Here is a 17,763-nt window from a genome sequence, read left to right on the forward strand (position 1 = left end):
TGAGGGCTCACTCGGGGCGAGGGAGCGTGGCGTGCCCTGCCTTCTGCCCCACTTGTCACAGCTACCCCCAGGGAGCCCCCACCCCTGCCTGTGCCGGGACCCCGGGGGGGCTGTAGCCAGCCTCGCCTCGAGAGCCGTCCTGCCTGGACGTCAGTGGGGCTGGGGAGCCGCGGGGTGGCTGTGCCTACCTCTGTGCTCTCCTCCCTGCCCCTGCTCTGCCCTCTCCTCGCCCTGCCCCAGGAAGCCTGAGGCTGGGTCAGGGCTGGGAAGGGGGAGAGTCCCTGACTCCACGGGGCCTCCTCCCTGCAGGGCCGCTTCACCCACACCGTCCTGTACTACGGCTACTACAGTAACAGCACCCTGAACCAGCCGTGTGCGCCCCCGCTGGAGGGTGATCAGTGTGGCCGCGAGGCCAACGGCCTGCCCTACAACATGCCCTTGGCCTACCTCTTCACGGTGGGCGTAGCCTTTTTCATCACCTGCATCACCCTGGTGTACAGGTAATGGCCCTCCGCCGTCTGACCTTGGCTCTGAGTATTACTGATCATCTCCTCATCCGTTCATTCATGGATCCCTCCTGTCCATCCCTTCACACTTCCATCATCCGTCCACCCTTCCATCCATCCATCCACCTTTCTATCCATCCATCCATCCATCCATCCATCCATCCTTCCATCCGTCCATCCAGCCATCCTTCCATCCGTCCATCCATCCATCCATCCATCCTTCTGTCCCTCTTCCATCCATCCATCCATCCTTCCATCCGTCCATCCAGCCATCCTTCCATCCGTCCATCCATCCATCCATCCTTCTGTCCCTCTTCCATCCATCCATCCATCCATCCTTCCATCCGTCCATCCATCCATCCATCCATCCTTCTGTCCCTCTTCCATCCATCCATCCATCCATCCATCCATCCATCCTTCCATCCTTTCATCCTTCCATCTGTCCTTCCGTCCATCCCTCCATTCATCCACCCTTCCATCCATCCATCTTTCCATCTACTCTTCCTTCTTTCTATCCTTCCATCCTTCCATCCATCCTTCCATCCTTCCATCCGTCCATCCATCCATCCATCCATCCTTCTGTCCCTCTTCCATCCATCCATCCATCCATCCATCCATGCATCCATCCTTCCATCCTTCCATCCATCCATTCATCCACCTTTCCATCCATCCATCCATCCATCCATCCATCCATCCATCCATCCTTCCATCAGTCCATCCATCCATCCTTCCATCCATCCATTCATCCACCTTTCCATCTACTCTTCCTTCTTTCTATCCTTCCATCCTTCCATCCATCCTTCCATCCTTCCATCAGTCCATCCATCCATCCATCCATCCTTCCATCAGTCCATCCATCCATCCATCCATCCATCCATCCTTCTGTCCCTCATCCATCCATCCATCCATCCTTCCATCCTTCCATCCTTTCATCCTTCCATCTGTCCTTCCATCCATCCATCCATCCATCCACCCTTCCATCCATCCATCTTTCCATCTACTCTTCCTTCTTTCTATCCTTCCATCCATCCTTCCGCCTCTCCTTCCTTCCTTCCTTCCTTCCTTCCTTCCTTCCTTCCTTCCACCCAACCATTCATCCCCCTCCCTCCTCCAAACATTGGCTGTGCTTAGCTCAGGGTGGGAAGGTCAATGAGCATGGTGTCTGTCCTTGAGGAACGTGCTGTCTAGAGGAGAAGACAGACCAGTGAGGAAGCTGGGAAGACCCAGAGCCCTAGCGGTGTTTGCCGAGGTGTTATGGGGCATGGGTGGGGTCAGGCTGGCTTCTGAGAGGAGGTGCTCGTGTCAGACAGGGAGGCTGAATACGAGTGGGCAGGGGAGAATCGGAGGGAGGTGTTTTGGCTGTTGGGACAGGCAGTGCAGAGGGCCTGAGGTAGGTCAGCGTCTCCTGCAGCCACGTCTGTGTGGGAGGCGGGCGGCCTCGGCAGCGGGTAAGGGCGCCCCTTCCCTCTGCCAGCCGCACATGGAGGGTGGGCACCGAGTGAGACAGGGTGGATGTCGGGTGGCTCACAGTCCGCAGCAGAGGCCCAGAACGCAGGGCTGGAGGAGGGACGGGGTGTCGGCAGGAGGCCCGTCCAGCGCCCGGAGGGCTCCTCAGAGTGAGTGGTGGGTTTCGGCTGCGGGGAGCCTCCTGACTGCCTTCTCCCTAGCCTCCGTGCCCCTCGTCACCTCCCTGCCTGGTCTGCCCCTCCCAGCATGTCCCGCTCTTTCGGGGAGAGCTTCCGGGTGGGCAGTGCCTCGGGGGTTCATGCCATCACCGTTTTCTGCTCCTGGGACCACAAGGTGACTCAGAGACGGGCCTCCCGCCTCCAGCATGACAGCATCCGAACGCATCTGAAGGTGAGCCTCTCGGGGGCCCTGGGGCTCCCACAGACCCGGCCCGCGTCCACTTAGGCCCATGCGGCCAGAGCTGTGCACGGGGCACGGGGGTGGGGTCTTGGCCTGTTCGCCCCGGTTCCGGGGACACGAGTTAGCACTGGGAATCGCCCTGGAGTTTTCTCCCGTATGAGCCTCTCATTTGGGGCTGCCTCGCGCGCGCTGGCCCGGACTAGTGTCTGGGGCCCTGGAACGCGCAGGAGCCCCGTTAGAACACGCCGCTCACGGCACGTTTCGGTGTGCGTCCGTGCTCAGGGTGTCCTTGCTGTTGGCCTGTCCTCCCTCCCGGCGGGCTCAGCATGTCAGTCCACCCTTACCCCCGGGCTGGGGGACCCGTGGGCCGACACTCCAGTGCAAGACGCTTAGGCTGTTCTCGGGGCCCTCGGCCGGGAGTACCTGTGGGCAGAGGCCCCGGGGCTCCCGCCGGCACGCACCCTGGCTCGACGGTAGGCCAGGGCAAGGGCTGTTAGCTGCCAGTGCTGCCCGTGAGCAAACCATCTCAGAGGTTCAGGTCCCTTTCCCAAGGCCGGTGGCCAGCCTGAGCCTTGTGGGACATTCTCTGCCTTTCTGGGGAGCCCCCAGCTTGGACCTGGCTGACGGGCCTTCAGTGCCCTCAGGGAGCTCCCGTGGCTGGCCCGGTGTCCTTGGGGCCTCTGGGCTCTTGGTCAGCTGGGGGTGGGGATCCCCACCTCCACGACAGGGAGGGAGGCTCAGGAGGCAGGGCTGGGGAGGGAGGGAGGAGGGAGGCAGCTGGGAGGTTGGGGCAGGCCTCAGGATACAGCATGAACCCAAGGTGGGAGCAGGGTGACTGACTGGGGGCTGGCGGGGTTGGAGGGCGGGGTGCAGCCTTGAGACCCTGGCCCGTGTTCTCTTTGTGCCTGGAGACAGGGCCCCGGAGCAGCGGGGCGGGGCAGGTGGTGGCATTGGTGGTGGGAGGGAGGCGACCCCTTGGTCCCTCCACGGTCCGCCAGGTGTCCACCCCGCGGGTCTGCGTGGGGTCCGTGACGGGCTCGCTGCTGCCCACAGGAGCTGCTGGCGGACTGGCAGCTACGGCAGGGCTCCCGGAGCGCGTGTGGGCGGCTGCGGCAGGTGGCGGTGTTGGGGTTCGTGTGGCTGCTGTGTGTGGGGACCACGCTGGGCTGCACTGTGGCCGTCTATGCCTTCTCTGAGCTCATGATCAAGGTGCGGGTTGACAGTGGGCCACAGGGTCAGACCCCTGCCGAATTCGGACGGTCCCCGGTGACTGGGCCCCGCACCCGTCCATCCCCCCCCCCACCTCCCACCTCCCTCCCCCAGCCGTATCTCTCTGGGCGGGCTGCGCTCTCTCCTCTCTGCCTGCGCCTGTCCCTCGCTCCCCCAGCCTTTTCTGTTTCTCTTTCTTGCACCTGTGTCCCCACCCCCTTCCTGTGTGGTTTGAACCAGAGGCCGGGGTGGGTGTATCTTGGGGAGAGAGGTGCTGTGAGGCAGTTTGGCCCCCTCCTTGCACCTGGGGGCCCCTCCCGGCGGCCCCCAGCCAACAGCGGCACCTGCCATGATGGCCGCCCCTCCCCCCGCAGAGCCCCACGTCCGCTGAGCAGGAGGGGGCGCTGCTGGCCCTGCCTGTGGTGGTCTGCCTCCTCAACCTGGGGGCCCCCTACCTGTACCGCGGCTTGGCCGCCCTGGAGCGGCACGACTCCCCGGTGCTGGAGGTGTATGTGGCCATCTGCAGGTGTGTGGCCAGGCGGGGCGGTGGAGTGGAGGCCACCTGGGGTGGGACCTCTGTGCCCCGGGCTGCCCCCCAGCACTCCCCGCCTCCCTGTCCTCCCCAAGGAACCTCATCCTCAAGATGGCCATCTTGGGCATTCTGTGCTACCACTGGCTGGGCCGCAGGGTGGGCACCCTGAAGGACCAGGTGAGGGTGGCCCTGGGTGGCACCTGGGGAGGCGGGAGGCCACCGGGCCGGAGGGCCCTCCCCCGGCCTGCCCTGTGGCTCGTCCGGCCTGGTCTTCGGCATCGGGAGGGCCTCTGGGTGGGCCGGTGGGTGGGCTGCAGGGTGGGCCACTGGGTGGGCAGGGTGGCGGGGGTACCAGGCACCGGGGGCTGAGGCCCGGTGTGTTTCAGTGCTGGGAGAACTTTGTGGGCCAGGAGCTCTATCGGCTCATGGTGCTGGATTTCATCTTCGTGCTGCTGGACACGCTGTTCGGGGAGCTGCTGTGGAGGTGAGACCCCGGGCTCCCCACCCTCAGGAGGGCTCAGGGCATCCTCACCTGCGAGGCAGGCAGGGACTGCCGGGGAGGTTCTTGAGCCGCGGGGAGGGGGGACCTCACTCCCAGCTCGGGGCGTCCGTGGAGGATGGTCGACCGAGCGGAACACGAGACGGGACGTTCAGGTGGAGGAGGAAGGGTTTTCAGAACGGAGTCTGATCTCTGTCTTGTTGGGGGAAGAGGGGAGGGAAGGAAGTGGGGGGCGTTTTCAGAATGCTGCTGGGAGCTGGTCTTCCTGCTGCTTTTATTTTCTTTTACTTGTGGTTTTTTTCCGGGAACGTATGAGTTTAATAATAATCTTAAAATGGGATGTTGAACGGTCGGTAGAACGTCTGATGCGTGTTGTGCACGTTTATACCTGCGCGTAGAAAAAAGACCAAGAGGGGGCGCCTGGCTCAGTGGGTGGTGCGTGCAACGCTTGATCTCAGGGTCCTGAGTTCGAGCCCCACGTCGCCGTAGAGATTACTTTAAAAAAAAAGGCAAAAGACTGAGAGGAAGTCAGCTGTAGCCTGGAGCGCCCCAGGTGGAGGACCTCAGCCTGCTGTGTCCCCTGACCTCAGCCAGGCCCCTGAGGGGAGGGTCACCGGCCGAGTGGCTGCCTGCTGAGGACCGGTCTCTGGGATTGGCCTTCCCAAGTGACCCTCGGGGGCTCCTCTGCCCCAGGCTCATCTCTGAGAAGAAGCTTAAGAGGAGGGAGAAGCCGGAGTTCGACATTGCCGGGAACGTTCTGGAGCTGATTTATGGGCAGACCCTGACCTGGTGAGCGTCTTCTGCTTGCCTGCCGTCGCCTGGCCCCCCAGGGCAGGCTGAGCCCCTTTCCCCCTTAGGCCTGCAGCCGGGCCCCGCCTCGGGGGTTCTGCGGTGACGTGGGCCCTGACCCCTCACCTCTTGGGGGACGCAGCCTGGCCTTGGGGTGGGGCATCTCGTTGTGACCCTGAGCCCGGCCCTTGTCGCTCTGGGATGCAGCCCAGGGGTCATGACCCCAGCCTCTGGACTGCAGCCCCCAGCCCTTCCTGCCTCCCCAGGCTGGGGGTCCTCTTCGCCCCCCTCCTCCCTGCCGTCCAGATCATGAAGCTGCTGCTCGTCTTCTACGTCAAGAAGGTAGGGGTGCCCACTGGGCCCCGGGAGGGCGGCCGGGCCTCGGGAGAGTGTGCAGCGGGGGCGGGCCCCTCCCCAGCCCCGGGGAACGGCTGACTGCCCTCCCCCGGCATCCCCGCCTTTCGGAGCCCAGGCAGCATCCGGCTGGGGTCCGAGGTCACTGCTGGGTGCTCGAATGTGCCGACGGAGGGCCGGGCAGCTGGCAGTTGCTCGGGGCCCAGGCCCCTCCTGGACCGAGGGAAGGGACCCCCTCCTCTGTCCTTGGGTTGGGGTGCGCTTGGTGGTCGAGAATCAGGCCGTTTTCTCGTCCATGCGGCGGGGTCCGCTGGGGCCTGCCGGAGAGGACATTCATATCGTAAAGGTCTGGGCACAGCGCCTGGCCCAGCAGAGACCGTCAGCCTTCGGAGCTGGCTGTCCCACGGGGTCTTCCGTATACGAGGGACGGTGGACGAGCACCCCTCGTGTGCCTCGGTCTCCCCTCCATAAACCAGCTAGGGAGCCCGCAGGCTCACGTTCTGAGTGTGGCCGCTCCCTGGCGGTGGGGAGCCCGTCCTGTCCTGGGGTCTTGCTCATGGCCCCTCCCGGAAGCACCCCCCCCCCCCCGTTGGAGGCCTCCCCAGGCCTGGGAAAGGGAAGCTGGGGTGGCAGGCAGTGGCGGATCTCAGCCTTTATCCCCAGACCAGCCTGATGGCCAACTGCCGGGCGCCCCGCAGACCCTGGCTGGCTTCCCACATGAGCACCGTCTTCATCTCGCTGCTCTGTTTCCCCTCCTTCCTGGGAGCTGCCGTCTTCCTCTGCTACGCGGTGTGGCAGTGAGTGGGCGCTCGGCCTCAGGGGTGGGGGGGGTGGCGTCCCCCCTGGACGTGGGGCTGCGGCGTGGGGTGACGCGGGGTTGCCCTCGCCCTCTTCCCCCAGGGTGAAGCCCTCGAGCGTCTGCGGCCCCTTCCGCACCCTGGACACCATGTACGAGGCCGGCAAGGTGTGGGTGCGCCGTTTGGAGAAGGCGGGCCCCCGGGTGTCCTGGGTGCCCTGGGTGCACCGGTACCTGGTGGAGAATACCTTCCCCGTCTACCTGGTGTCGGCCCTGCTGCTGTGAGTGCGGGCAGGCGGGTGGGGGCCCCAGCCCGTGCCTCCCCGGGCTCCTGGCGGGGCGCCTCCCGACCGCCGGCTCCGAATCCCGCAGGGCGGTAATCTACCTCAACATCCAGGTGGTGAAGGGCCAGCGCCGGGTCATCTGTCTCCTCAAGGAGCAGATCAGCAACGTGAGTGCCCCGCACCCCAGCCCCGCCGCCCAGAGGCCGTTTGCCCAACAAGCGACGCCCGGTCCCGGGTGTGGTCTGTCCTACGCAGACATGGGGCGTGCGGCAGCGGGCTGCCCCAGGGACCCCTCGGGCACAGGGCTCCAGCCGGTGGGATGCTGGCTTGGACGGGGAGGGTGGCCTTTTAGGGCATGCGGCCCTGCGGGGCTGTGGTCTGTGTGAGGATCTTTGAGGTACTGGAAATCACTTTTGGACTTCTGGGGGACCCACGTCGGTCGGGACGTGGACCCTGTTCATTGCCCTCGTTTTCCAAACCAGTGGAGTAAGGTTAAAAGCGGGCCCAGATTTCCATCATTTTTATTAAGCACACTGCAGTTTCTCCTAAAAGTGTGAGGGGCCAGGTGGGCCCAGACGCCCAGGGTGCAGCTCCCTCCTGGGACCCCCACTGCGGCGTCGGCCCCTGGGGATCCGCTGGCCTTGAGCTGCTCACGTCCACCCCGAGAGGCGGCCCAGCCCTGCCCTGTGGACGGTCCCTCCTGCCCCGAGGACAGCCCTTTCCCTGCTCGGCTGCTGCCCCCCCGCCCCCCGTCCCGTTAAAAGCAAGTCGCTACAGACTGGAGCACTGGGGCTGGCATTTTCCCAGCTGGGGAACGCGTCCTGCTGGGGTCTGCTCAGCTGGACCTGCCAGCGATGGCCGGGCTCCACGGAGACGGGTGGGCTCTGACCTCGCCCCGGGCCTTGCGGTCGCTCTCCCCACAGCCATTCCCCTTCCGGACATTTTCACTGTCTATTGGCTGCTTGAGCTGCTCTGGGGCCAGCTGTGCCTGTGGCCCGGCGTTCCTATGGGGCCGAGGGCTGTGCCTCCTCCGGGCTCCTGCTGGTGGCCGCCTGCAATGCTGCCCTAGACGGACCCCGGGGTCAGGTGCAGGGTGTCAGCCAGGGCAGGACAGGGCTAGGGTCGGTAGGCGTGGGCCCCTGCTGCTCGCTCATTGACGCAAGTGGGTCCCTTAGGGACAGCTCCCACTTGTTAACACAATAGGAGCCCCCCATCTCCTGCCCTTATACACATGGGGTGTCTTGGCGCACCACAGGGAGCAGGGCGTAAGGCCAGGCATTTTGGTGGAGGTGGTCACCTGGCCACGGCTGCTGGAAGCAGGTCTTTGCCAACCGGCTGCCGCCCTGCTGTGTAGTGCGTCAGGCCTCTGGGCGCCTCGGGGGCCCAGGGTGCTGGATGCACGGCGGCGCCCGGAGCAGAATCCCCGCTCCACCCGCCGGTTCTCTGGGGCCGGAAAGACCGTTCTGCGGGCGGGCCCTTGCTGCAGACCCTGTCCACCCGAGGCCGAGCCCGGCCCCAGCTGGGAGGCTTTGGGGCTGCGGGTCTGAGCTCAGCCAGCCCCTGGGGAGGCTTTTCCCGGCTGGGCGGGGGGGGGGCTTACTCAAGGGCACGGCCCTCTGTACCCACCAACTTGGACAGAAGGAGCCTTGAGCCAAGGGCTGTGGGCAGATTCCAGAAGCTGGAAAAAGGAGGGAAGGGTTCTCCCCAAGAGTCTACGGAAGGACCCAGTTTGGCCGGCACCTTGATCCGAGGCCTGGTGAGAGCCGTTTTGGACTTCTGACCTCCAGAACGGAAAGAGAAGTTTGTGCTGTCTTAGGCCGCCAAGTTGGTGGTAATTAGAACAACAACAGAAGCTCACACAAGGCCCGTGCTGCAGACGCCCTTATCTCCCGTTTACAGATGGTGACTCTGAGGTCAGACAGGAGGTAACTTGCCCAACACAGAGTCAGTAAGTGGCGGGGCCAGTTTTAAATTAAGTCAGGCTGGCTCTGTGGCCCTCACTGTGCCCCAATCACATTTCCTTTTTCACCTTGGCCACTAGGAAGCTTAGATCTATCTATTTATATATATATACCCATCGCCTGGCTTTTGGTTTTTCTGTCCTTGTTTGCTGTCTCTTTCTCCCTTTAAACATTTTGTGCTTGTCACATGGAATAGTCTGTTCTGGACAGACGGATGGACAACTTCCGTCCCCTCACCCTTTGTGTTCTGGCCTTTCTAGGAGGGGGAAGACAAAATCTTCTTGATCAACAAGCTTCACTCCATCTACGAGAGGAAGGAGAGGAGGTGAGGGGCCTTGGAGGGGTCAGGCACTCGGTGTGTGAGTGTGGAGGGGAGGGGGCATTGTGCGGAGCTGAGGTGAGGAGGGAAGGGGGACCGGCCTTCCCAGCTGCCCTCCTTCCCAGCTCTCCTGTTCAGGCGTGGTGAAGTCTGGCAAGAAAAGGAAACTAGAGAAGAAAGAAGTGTGTGCAGGGGCAGGTCGAGCTGGGTGCTATGGCCCTTTTCTTTCTAAGTTGGGGTGCCCAGGAGCCGGCCCCTCAGTCCCCACTGGGTGCACGCACTGCCAGGTGTGCAGCCTGAGACGCCGGGGCTCATCCCTGGGACTGAGCCATCTGACAACCCCTGGCCGACCTGTGGACACGTGGGAGGTCTGTCCAGCTCCTTTGAGGCTGTCCAGAGGCTTCTTCACCCTCGGGAGGCCTGACGGCAGCTCCTGAGGGGGGCCCGGCTTCAGCGACTACTCCTCAGCCTCCCTGGTGCCCCAAGGTCCCAGGGGCCCCTCGCTGACGCCCTCTTCTGGTAGGGTTGGTAGAACCCAGGAAGCAGAGAGGCTCGAGGACGATCCGGACGCCTGGTAGGACAGCGACAGGCCTGGCAGCTCTGCGTCTGCTCACAGGTGCGGCCTGTGCCCACGTCACCCTGTTTCCACAGCCCCGTGGGCATGGACGCCGACCCGGGACTCTGCAGCCCATCAAGGCTGGAACTGGAGGGTGGGTGAGTGGGGGTGGGGCGCACCCAGTGGACCGTGTCCTGCTTGGGACTCTATTTATTCTGATAAAACATGTTTTGCAAAATGAGCTTCTCCTGGGATTCTGTGCTTGTAGCCGGGCCTGCCGAGCGTGCCCACGCACCGCTGTGCCATGTAGCCCTCGCCCTGTGGACAACCCGTAGGCGGAGGGTGTGGGCCCCTCACCCTGGTAGTTTCTCTTTCTGGCTGAATGCTTCTCTTCGGCTGTCCGCCCTTCACTGCCCCCGAGGCGGGGTTGGGGGTGCTGTCTGGCGGTAAGCACAGGGTGCCCTCTGCTGGCTGAGCCCCAGATGGCAGGGTGGGCCACGCCACAGCTTGACGGTTGCCCCTGACCAGCCTGTGCCCAGGGGACTCGCCCCTGTGCAGGTGTGCCGGGCGGACAGTATCCAGGGCGATGAGGCCACAGTGGTGATGCTCAGTGGTTATGAGGCCAGGGGATGTGGACGGCCACGCAGTTTCTAATGAGCCATGGGGAGAAGGGCCTGCTGGGGAGAGGGGCGGCCCGCACCCAGGCCTGGGGCAGCAGGGGGTCTGGCTGCCTGTGGCTGGTGGTGGGGAGACCCCAGATCCTGCCAGGCTTTTTGAGGATCCTGTGGGATGCTGTGAACCTGAGAGTATGGGAAGGCGGGGTTCGGCTGTCACAGCCCCAGCGTGCCACGTCTGCAGGAGCTGGGCCAGTGGCCCCAGGTGGGGAAGCAGGATAAGAGAGCAGTCATGGGCCCCACTGCTCCTCACCCTACAGAGGGATCCAGAAGAGCAAAGCTCGGGCCTGGGCGAGGCCGTGGGGAGGGTCAGGGCAAACCCACAGTGGACATACCGCCCAGCACTGGCCATGCCCCTGGCTGGGCCCATGCTCACCCAAACTGTCCCCTTTCCGAGACGGTCTCACGGGGGTAGTCCTCTTTGGCAGACAGGCAGGGGCGGGTGCCATGTCCTGATGAGGCCCTGGAGGCTCACCGGGCATCACCAAGACTTCTGTAGGTGGGGGATGGTGCCCTTGGTGGCCCCGACAGCTCAGGATTCCCGGGCTGGTCATGGCCAGTCCCCGGCAGGGTGCTTTAGAGATCTCTGCAAAGAGCTCGTGCTAACCCCGGGCGGCTGCTCTTGGCTGCGTCTCGGGGCACGAGCACCACGGGGTGAAGCCGGGTAGGAAGTCCGGAAGGTGTGAGGCTGGCCAAGGGCTCTCTGGGCCCCTGTGCCCTTCCTGCGCCTCCCTCTGAATGGTCACAGATGCGCTGTTGGTTGGAGGGGGGCACTTCCGGGTTGGATGGCCCTGCCATCCGTGTCCCCTGCCTTGCAGCCCCTGTGAGTCGGGACAAGCTGCCTATGACGAGTGAAAGGCTTGCCCTCTGCACGTTCCATCACTCACTCGAGCACGAACGCAGGTGCTGCTGTCGAGGCGTTCGGTGCGTGTGGAGTACGCACGGCCGCGGACTCGATTATCCCCAGTGACCTGTGTGGGCCTCATCCAATCAGTTGAAAGACCTTAATAGCAAAACCTAGGTTTTCTGAAGAAATTCTGCCCGGGGTGCAGCCTCGCCCGCCCTGCCACCGCGTGAGCCGGCTCTCCCGGAGCCCGTCTGCCTCCTGTCTGCTGTTCCCGACACCCGTGTGGCCTCGAGCTCTCGGCAAGCGCATCGCGCCGTGTTCCTCCTGCGACGGAGCGTGGGGAGCGGGCCCGGATTCTGACTTGTTAGCGGATGGCCTTGGGCGGGTCCTGTGACCTTGGCCAGCCCAGCTCCTCTACCGTGCTGAGCACCATGCTAGGCCTAGAAGTTTTGCTTTAAAAAGAGAAAGAGGGGCGCCTGGGTGGCGTGGTCGGTCGAGCGTCCGATGCCCGTTTTCAGCTCAGGTCATGATCTCAGGGGCTGTGAGACGGAGCCCCCCATCTGGCTCCACGCTTGGCGTCTGCTTCTCTCTCCCTCATCCTCTCCCCCTGTTGCACACACTCTGTCTCTGAAATAAATCTTTTAACAAAAAGGAAAGAGAAAGTGAGCTGTAACTGCCGAACGAGGCCAAGCGAACTCCTACGGCTCCTGCAGTGCCCGGGAGCGGACGCGGCTCCTTGCGGCCAGTGACAGCTACTCCGCGCCCTGCGCCTCGGCCCGGCCACTCCGTGGAACCCAGCAGGGGCCACCCCCGGGGATTCCACTTGCCTTGGTTTGGGAGGTGTCCTGGCACTGGGATTTTTAAAAATTTCCAGGTAATTCTAATGCACAGAGGGGCTGAGGACCAGCACTCCACCCGCTGCAGCATCTGACCCACGTCTCCGAAGCCCAAGGCACGACTGCCCGCCTCGGGCGCGTCTGCAAGCGCGCTTCTGTCCTTCACAGCCGGCCTGTCAGGCCGCATCTCACACAAGGGGACCCGTCACCCGTGCTCCCGCCGTGGCACGATGCGCGGGGCTGGCGGAGTCATGACGCCATCGGGATTCCGGTGTAGGTTTTCCTCGCTCCATCCCGACCGCGCCGTCCCTGGGAAGAAGCTTCTTGAAATGCCGGTCTCCATTTCCGCTCCCGCCAGCGAGCAGGTGTTCAGGCGCTCAGCTCTCGTCTTCGCCCCGCCGCCTCTTCTGGCCTCCGCGCTGTTCAGACTGCCCTCTCTCTGCCTCGCCTGCTACAACCCGCTGCGCACCCTTGTCGTCTTTGCCACTCTCCCACGGGGTCATCAGAACAATTTCGTAAGAAGTGCGGCTCCGTACGTATTGTTTCCTTGATTCTAGACACCGAGCCTCCTTGGCTACCGAGCGGTCACGCCAGATCTCGGTTTACCTTGTGTCACCCACCGGTCCCCCGCTTTCCCCAGGGTGTCAAAATGGAATCCGGCCTCCTGGGCCCAGGGCTGCGCCACCCCCCGCAGGAAGCCTGGCGCGGCCTTCGGATGTTCTCGAGGCCCTGCCCTTGTCCTCCCGGGGAGCAGGCGCTCTCTCGCAGTAACTGCACACACAGGCACCTGCTGGGCGGAACGCCCGGTGCTTTGCCCACTGTTGACTCCCTTTCCTCCTTGCTTTTCGCTTCTCCCGACTGTGACCCTTTCCGCGCTGTCCTTTGTGACTTTCCAAAGAGGCTGGGCAGAGCCAGGAGTTTGCCACCTTGCCCCAGCACCCTGGTCCTACCCTCTTGATAAGATGCGGGAGAGTGGAGACAGAGACACTGGTTCTGGCGGTCTCTGAGCAAGGGGTCCCAGAGGACGTGGCTTGTCTCCCAGAGACCGTCTTTACAATCCTGGTGATCAGAAGCACTGACGCTCGCCGAGCTCATCTGAAGTCACGGTGTTTGGAGTAGCCTGAGAGCCACTGCAGTCTGCTTTCCAGCTGCCACCCGAGATGCCACACTGAGAAAGCCACTGCTTTCTGCAGTGCCCTGAGTTCTGCTCTGCTTGTGCGAAATGCTTTGTGAAAGCACCTTTCATGGGTTATTTGAGGATACTTGACAAGAATAAATGAATAAAATGTCCAGGAAACACAGAAGACCTTCATGATTCTCTTTGGTCCAAGTTATTTCTGAGACCCAAACTGGGTCATGGATGACGGAGCCACGGTCCTTGGGCGTGACACTCGGCCCACGGGCCCCGGCCACGTCTCGGACGTGGCAGCGGAGGTGGGGAGCTCCCGCGCTCTCCCGCGCTTCTCGATGGTCAGCGGTAAGCTTTCAGCGCGAGCTGCAAAGCCACAGAACACATGATAAAATTGTAAGCCAAGCGACAGATATTCAGAGCTCATCGAAGGACCTAACACAGACTCTAAGGAGATCGTGAGTCAGGGAACTTGTTACAGACAGCAGGACAGCTCTCTCCCCCAGTACATACAGAGTGAAAATCGATATATCCATCTGTGAAAAATAAAAAACACATTTATTTGAACAGCCAAGAAAAAAATTGCAATTTATTAAGATTCAACAAAGCGCTGTACTTCTGAAAGCAACTTCCGGTGCGTGTTCTTCAACGACCACATTCTATGAGGAAAAACGTTAAAAGCCACAAACTTGTTTTTTAATCTCAGAGTTACAGACATCTTTAATTCAAAAGAAAAGGTCAAAAAAAATCAACAAAAAACAAAAACAAACAGAGTCTTTACTTCCATCCCCAATTTTAAAATATCAGTTTTCTACAACTCGATGCTAAGCGGCAGCACGGAAAGCCGTCTGGTGCGCGCGCACGCACGCACGCATATTTGATATACATACGTGAGCGTATATACATCAAATATATGGAACGCACGTAATGGCAATGAGATGCTCTTACTCTGAGGAAGGTTTGTTTAGCTAAATACACGACAACTTGAGAAAACAAGCCTTGACCCAGTTTGTGCATAGTTCATGGTCCTCTGTAAAACCAGCTTTTGTCGATCTGCAATTTTGCAGGACCTTCTTTTTTTAGTTTTTTGTTCTTTTTTTGTTTTGTTTTGATAAAACCATTAAAAAGCTAATTAAAAAAAATGTAATGCACAAGTTTCCTGATCAAGCAGGCAGGGAGCACAATGTTCATATATTTTTAAACATACTTGAGGGTATGTTACTCCATTGTCTGTCTTTCTTGCAAAACAATCAAAACATTGATCATTTTTAAAACATAAAGCAATTTTTAATATATAAAGCACTCTTCAAACATCTATTTCTTTTGAGTCCGTTATTTGGTAAATATGTAACTGCTACACATTAGAGATTAGGTATTTTTCTTCTTTGTGTTTTTTCCTTTTTTCTTTTTTTTTCTTTATTTTTTTTTGTTTGTTTTTTAATAACATCTTCAGTGCTAGGAGTCGGGTTACAAAATACATGAAATGGTGTGGAGCTGCCCCTCGGGAACCCTGGCTTTCCTGAGAGCGCATCCGCATGTGCAAGACAGTGACCACAACGTCTCGTCACCTCGACGAAGGGGGACAATCGACAGTCCACAACGATGGCCGGAGGGAAGCGACGACACTGTTCAATCCCAGAGCTCTGAAGTAGCGTATCTGCATTCTGAAAATAGGTTTCTTTACCACGGAAGTCTCTTTTTTTTCTTTTTTTTTTTTTTTAAATTCCTTTTTAAAATTTTTTATTTTAAAGTCTGAAGGAGAAAAAAAGGTCTGTAAACAGGTGGGAGCCCTGAGCACGGGCCCCTCCGAAAGCGGTCACCACCCACGTCCGAGTGCTTGTCTCCGTTCCCCCGCGGAGCCGTCCGCTCTCCACGGGGACCTATGGCCACAGTTCTGCAACAGCTGTCTTCTCGCTCACTTTCTATTCCACATGGAAACACGGTGCAATACTCTGGTAATCATTTTCTTGCATTAGTCCACAATAAAAAGCCGCTAAAGGTAGGTATACATATTATTTCTCCAGAGATATACACTGTAATTTTTAGACGCAATAACAGAGTCCTTGAGTAAACATTTACACGTGAATTGTCACCGGCCCTGTCCTATGAATTCTCTTTCATGTATAGGATTAGCAAAAGGAAGGGCAGGGACACTCAGTGCAAAGTTAGAAGCTAATAATAGTAACAAACGTTTGACCAATGCGCCAAAAAAAAGCATATACTGAATAAAAGGGAAAACCCACAGTTAAATCCCTCACGCACGGAACGCATAAACACAGAAAGTGCGCACACGCGCACACACGCACACACGCTTGTTTCCACACACACACACACACACGCACACACACACGCACATAGGCTGTGAACTCAGAAATGTTTCCTAGAGCCTGTTTCTGCGCACTGATGTCAGCCTGGAAGTGTAGAATTCGACGCGGCAAGTGTTCACATTTCCTTATTGGCCTGCTGGATTCAAGTATTTGCATGTTTGATATGTCTTTTTTTTTTTAACTTTTAAAAAATATTTTTTGGGATAAAAAAAATGGCATGAAAAAGTAATGAAACAAGGGTAATGTGCATAGGCGGACCCGTGGGAACAGAGACAGGCTGCAGGCCGCTGCCTCCACGCAGCTCGCCGGTCTGGGCCGCCAGGCCCGCCGCGTGGAGCCCACGCTCTGCGCCCAGTGATGGACACCAGCTCCCCCTGATTACGGGGTCCGCCTCTGGTAATGTGCATAATCGTCACAGGCTCGTTTTAAATAGGCTTTCTCGTCTCCCTCCCTCCCGCCCCCCTTGATAAAATAACCCTTTCCAGCCCACAATCTGAAAAGTGCCCTTCATGATAGAACTATTCTAAGCAGCTTTTATACTTAAAAAATCAAAACGACAACACGCCATACAAACGTAAGACAACACCAAATAAAAAAGCTATGAGGAACATCCTGTCGTTAGCATGTGACACTGACCAAGGGCAGCCCGCACTGTCTCGTGAACAGTTCGCAAGGACTGCGGCCAGGGTTTGTCTTCAGTACTGGACAGAGGTACTCAAAGGGCTGCCGGGCTGCTCAGGTCAAGCGGGGTGCTCAGCGCCGCCCGGACTGGAAAGGGTCAGCTTTTTCTTCCTAGTGCTGATGATTGTGGCGCCCACGGGGTCCTGTCGGTCCTAGATGGATTCCCCGCTGAGAAGGTCGCCAGGAAGCAGAGTGTTCAGCGGGGTGGGGCTTCCGATCACCCTGCCGTCGTCACTGCTGGGCGGGCCCCACAGGCTGCTCGAGTACTGGGGGACCCCGCCCCACAGCAGGTCACTGCTCCCTTTGCCTGCCAGACACGGGGCGCTCCAGTGGCCAGTGTCACTCCGCACCAGGCCGTGGGAGCTGCCCGCTGCGCCCAGGCGCGTCTGGCCGGTGCCGGTGCTGGACTGCCAGCTGGAGGTGGGCGGCAGTGCTTGGCCTTGGGCTAAGAAACGGTTCACCTCTTCTTCGCCGGCAAACTCGGCCAAGATGGTAGTGTTTCCCAGAACACACCTAAAAGAGCAGGATGGCAACAAAATTAAGAGCTGTTTTTTTTGAAAGACTAAAAAATTTGACAGAGCTTCAGCTAGACTAAGAAAAAAACAGAGAAGACTCAACTAAGTAAAATCAGAACTGAAAGAGGAGACATGGCGACCGCTACTACAGAAGTACAGCGCATCCTGAGGGGCTCCGAGAACGACCATGCCAGCGAACCGGACAACCTAGAACGGACAATTCCCTAGAAACAGATACCCTGCCAAGACGGAATCATGAAGAAGCAGAAAATCTACACAAACCAGTAACGAGGAAGGAGACTGAATCAGTGACCGGAAACCTCCCAGCACAGAAAAAGCCAGGACCACATGGTTTCACGGAGGAATTCTACCAAACATTTAAAAGAGAATCAACACCAATCCTTCTCAAACTTCTCAAAACACTGAAGAGGAGGAAACACTCCTGAACTCATTTTATGAGGCCCGTGTTATCCTGACACCAAAGCCAGATCCGGACATGAGACAACCACAGACCAACATCCCTGATGAACACAGATATAAACATTCTCAACAAAATATTTAGCAAATTGAATTCAACAGCACATAAAAAGGATTGTACATTCATGATTAAGTGGGATTTATCCCTGAGATGCAAGGATGGTTTACCATTTGCAAATCACAGAGTGCGACACATCACGCTGATGGAGTGAAAGATTCAAGTCCTCTCGTCTCAGTGGATGCAGAAATAGCATTTGGCAAAACACAGCGACCTTTCATGACAAACACCCTCCAAGACCAGGGGACAGAAGGAACATGCCTCTGTGTCAGGAAGGCCATCCGCACACGACACACACAGAGCTAACATCATACTCGACGGTGAGAGGTTGAGAGTGTTTCCTCTACGGTCAGGAACACGACAAGGATGCCTGCTCTTGCCACCTCTATTCCACACAGCACCGCAAGTCTTAGCCAGAGCGATCAGGTGAGACGAAGAAATGAAAGGCATCCACATCAGAAAGCAAGAAGTAAAATGGTCGCTATTTGCAGATGACGTGAGCTTATATAGAGAAAATCCTAAAGACTTAACCAAAAACACTGTCGCAA

The 17,763-nt window shown here is 59.1% G+C and overlaps 2 protein-coding genes across 14 annotated transcripts in view; one reads left to right on the top strand and one right to left on the bottom strand.

Annotated features, from left to right (window-relative positions):
• TMC6 (transmembrane channel like 6) overlaps window positions 1-9,909 on the top strand; it is a 15,189-nt gene extending 5,280 nt beyond the window's left edge. For 3 of the 9 annotated variants that reach the window (XM_048226593.2, XM_057317677.1, XM_057317670.1), the window contains exons 9-21: window positions 310-500; window positions 2,219-2,363; window positions 3,426-3,581; window positions 3,956-4,107; window positions 4,209-4,290; window positions 4,500-4,597; window positions 5,306-5,401; window positions 5,668-5,743; window positions 6,419-6,552; window positions 6,656-6,832; window positions 6,924-7,002; window positions 9,057-9,121; window positions 9,639-9,909. In XM_048226593.2, coding sequence (XP_048082550.1) covers window positions 310-500; window positions 2,219-2,363; window positions 3,426-3,581; window positions 3,956-4,107; window positions 4,209-4,290; window positions 4,500-4,597; window positions 5,306-5,401; window positions 5,668-5,743; window positions 6,419-6,552; window positions 6,656-6,832; window positions 6,924-7,002; window positions 9,057-9,121; window positions 9,639-9,693 — 1,506 coding nt within the window. In that variant the 3' untranslated portion in view covers window positions 9,694-9,909. The remainder of the gene's footprint in view (window positions 1-309; window positions 501-2,218; window positions 2,364-3,425; window positions 3,582-3,955; window positions 4,108-4,208; window positions 4,291-4,499; window positions 4,598-5,305; window positions 5,402-5,667; window positions 5,744-6,418; window positions 6,553-6,655; window positions 6,833-6,923; window positions 7,003-9,056; window positions 9,122-9,638) is intronic. The other 6 variants (XM_057317676.1, XM_057317671.1, XM_057317675.1 and 3 more) reach the window with 5 other exon arrangements.
• The window catches only part of TNRC6C (trinucleotide repeat containing adaptor 6C), a 152,714-nt gene continuing 142,290 nt past the window's right edge, over window positions 7,340-17,763 (bottom strand). For 4 of the 5 annotated variants that reach the window (XM_026484031.4, XM_044378755.3, XM_057317669.1 and 1 more), the window contains one exon: window positions 7,340-16,678. In XM_026484031.4, coding sequence (XP_026339816.3) covers window positions 16,318-16,678 — 361 coding nt within the window. In that variant the 3' untranslated portion in view covers window positions 7,340-16,317. The remainder of the gene's footprint in view (window positions 16,679-17,763) is intronic. The other variant, XM_044378754.3, reaches the window with a different exon arrangement.

Source organism: Ursus arctos, unplaced genomic scaffold (assembly GCF_023065955.2).
Source record: "Ursus arctos isolate Adak ecotype North America unplaced genomic scaffold, UrsArc2.0 scaffold_24, whole genome shotgun sequence".
NCBI lineage: Eukaryota > Metazoa > Chordata > Mammalia > Carnivora > Ursidae > Ursus > Ursus arctos.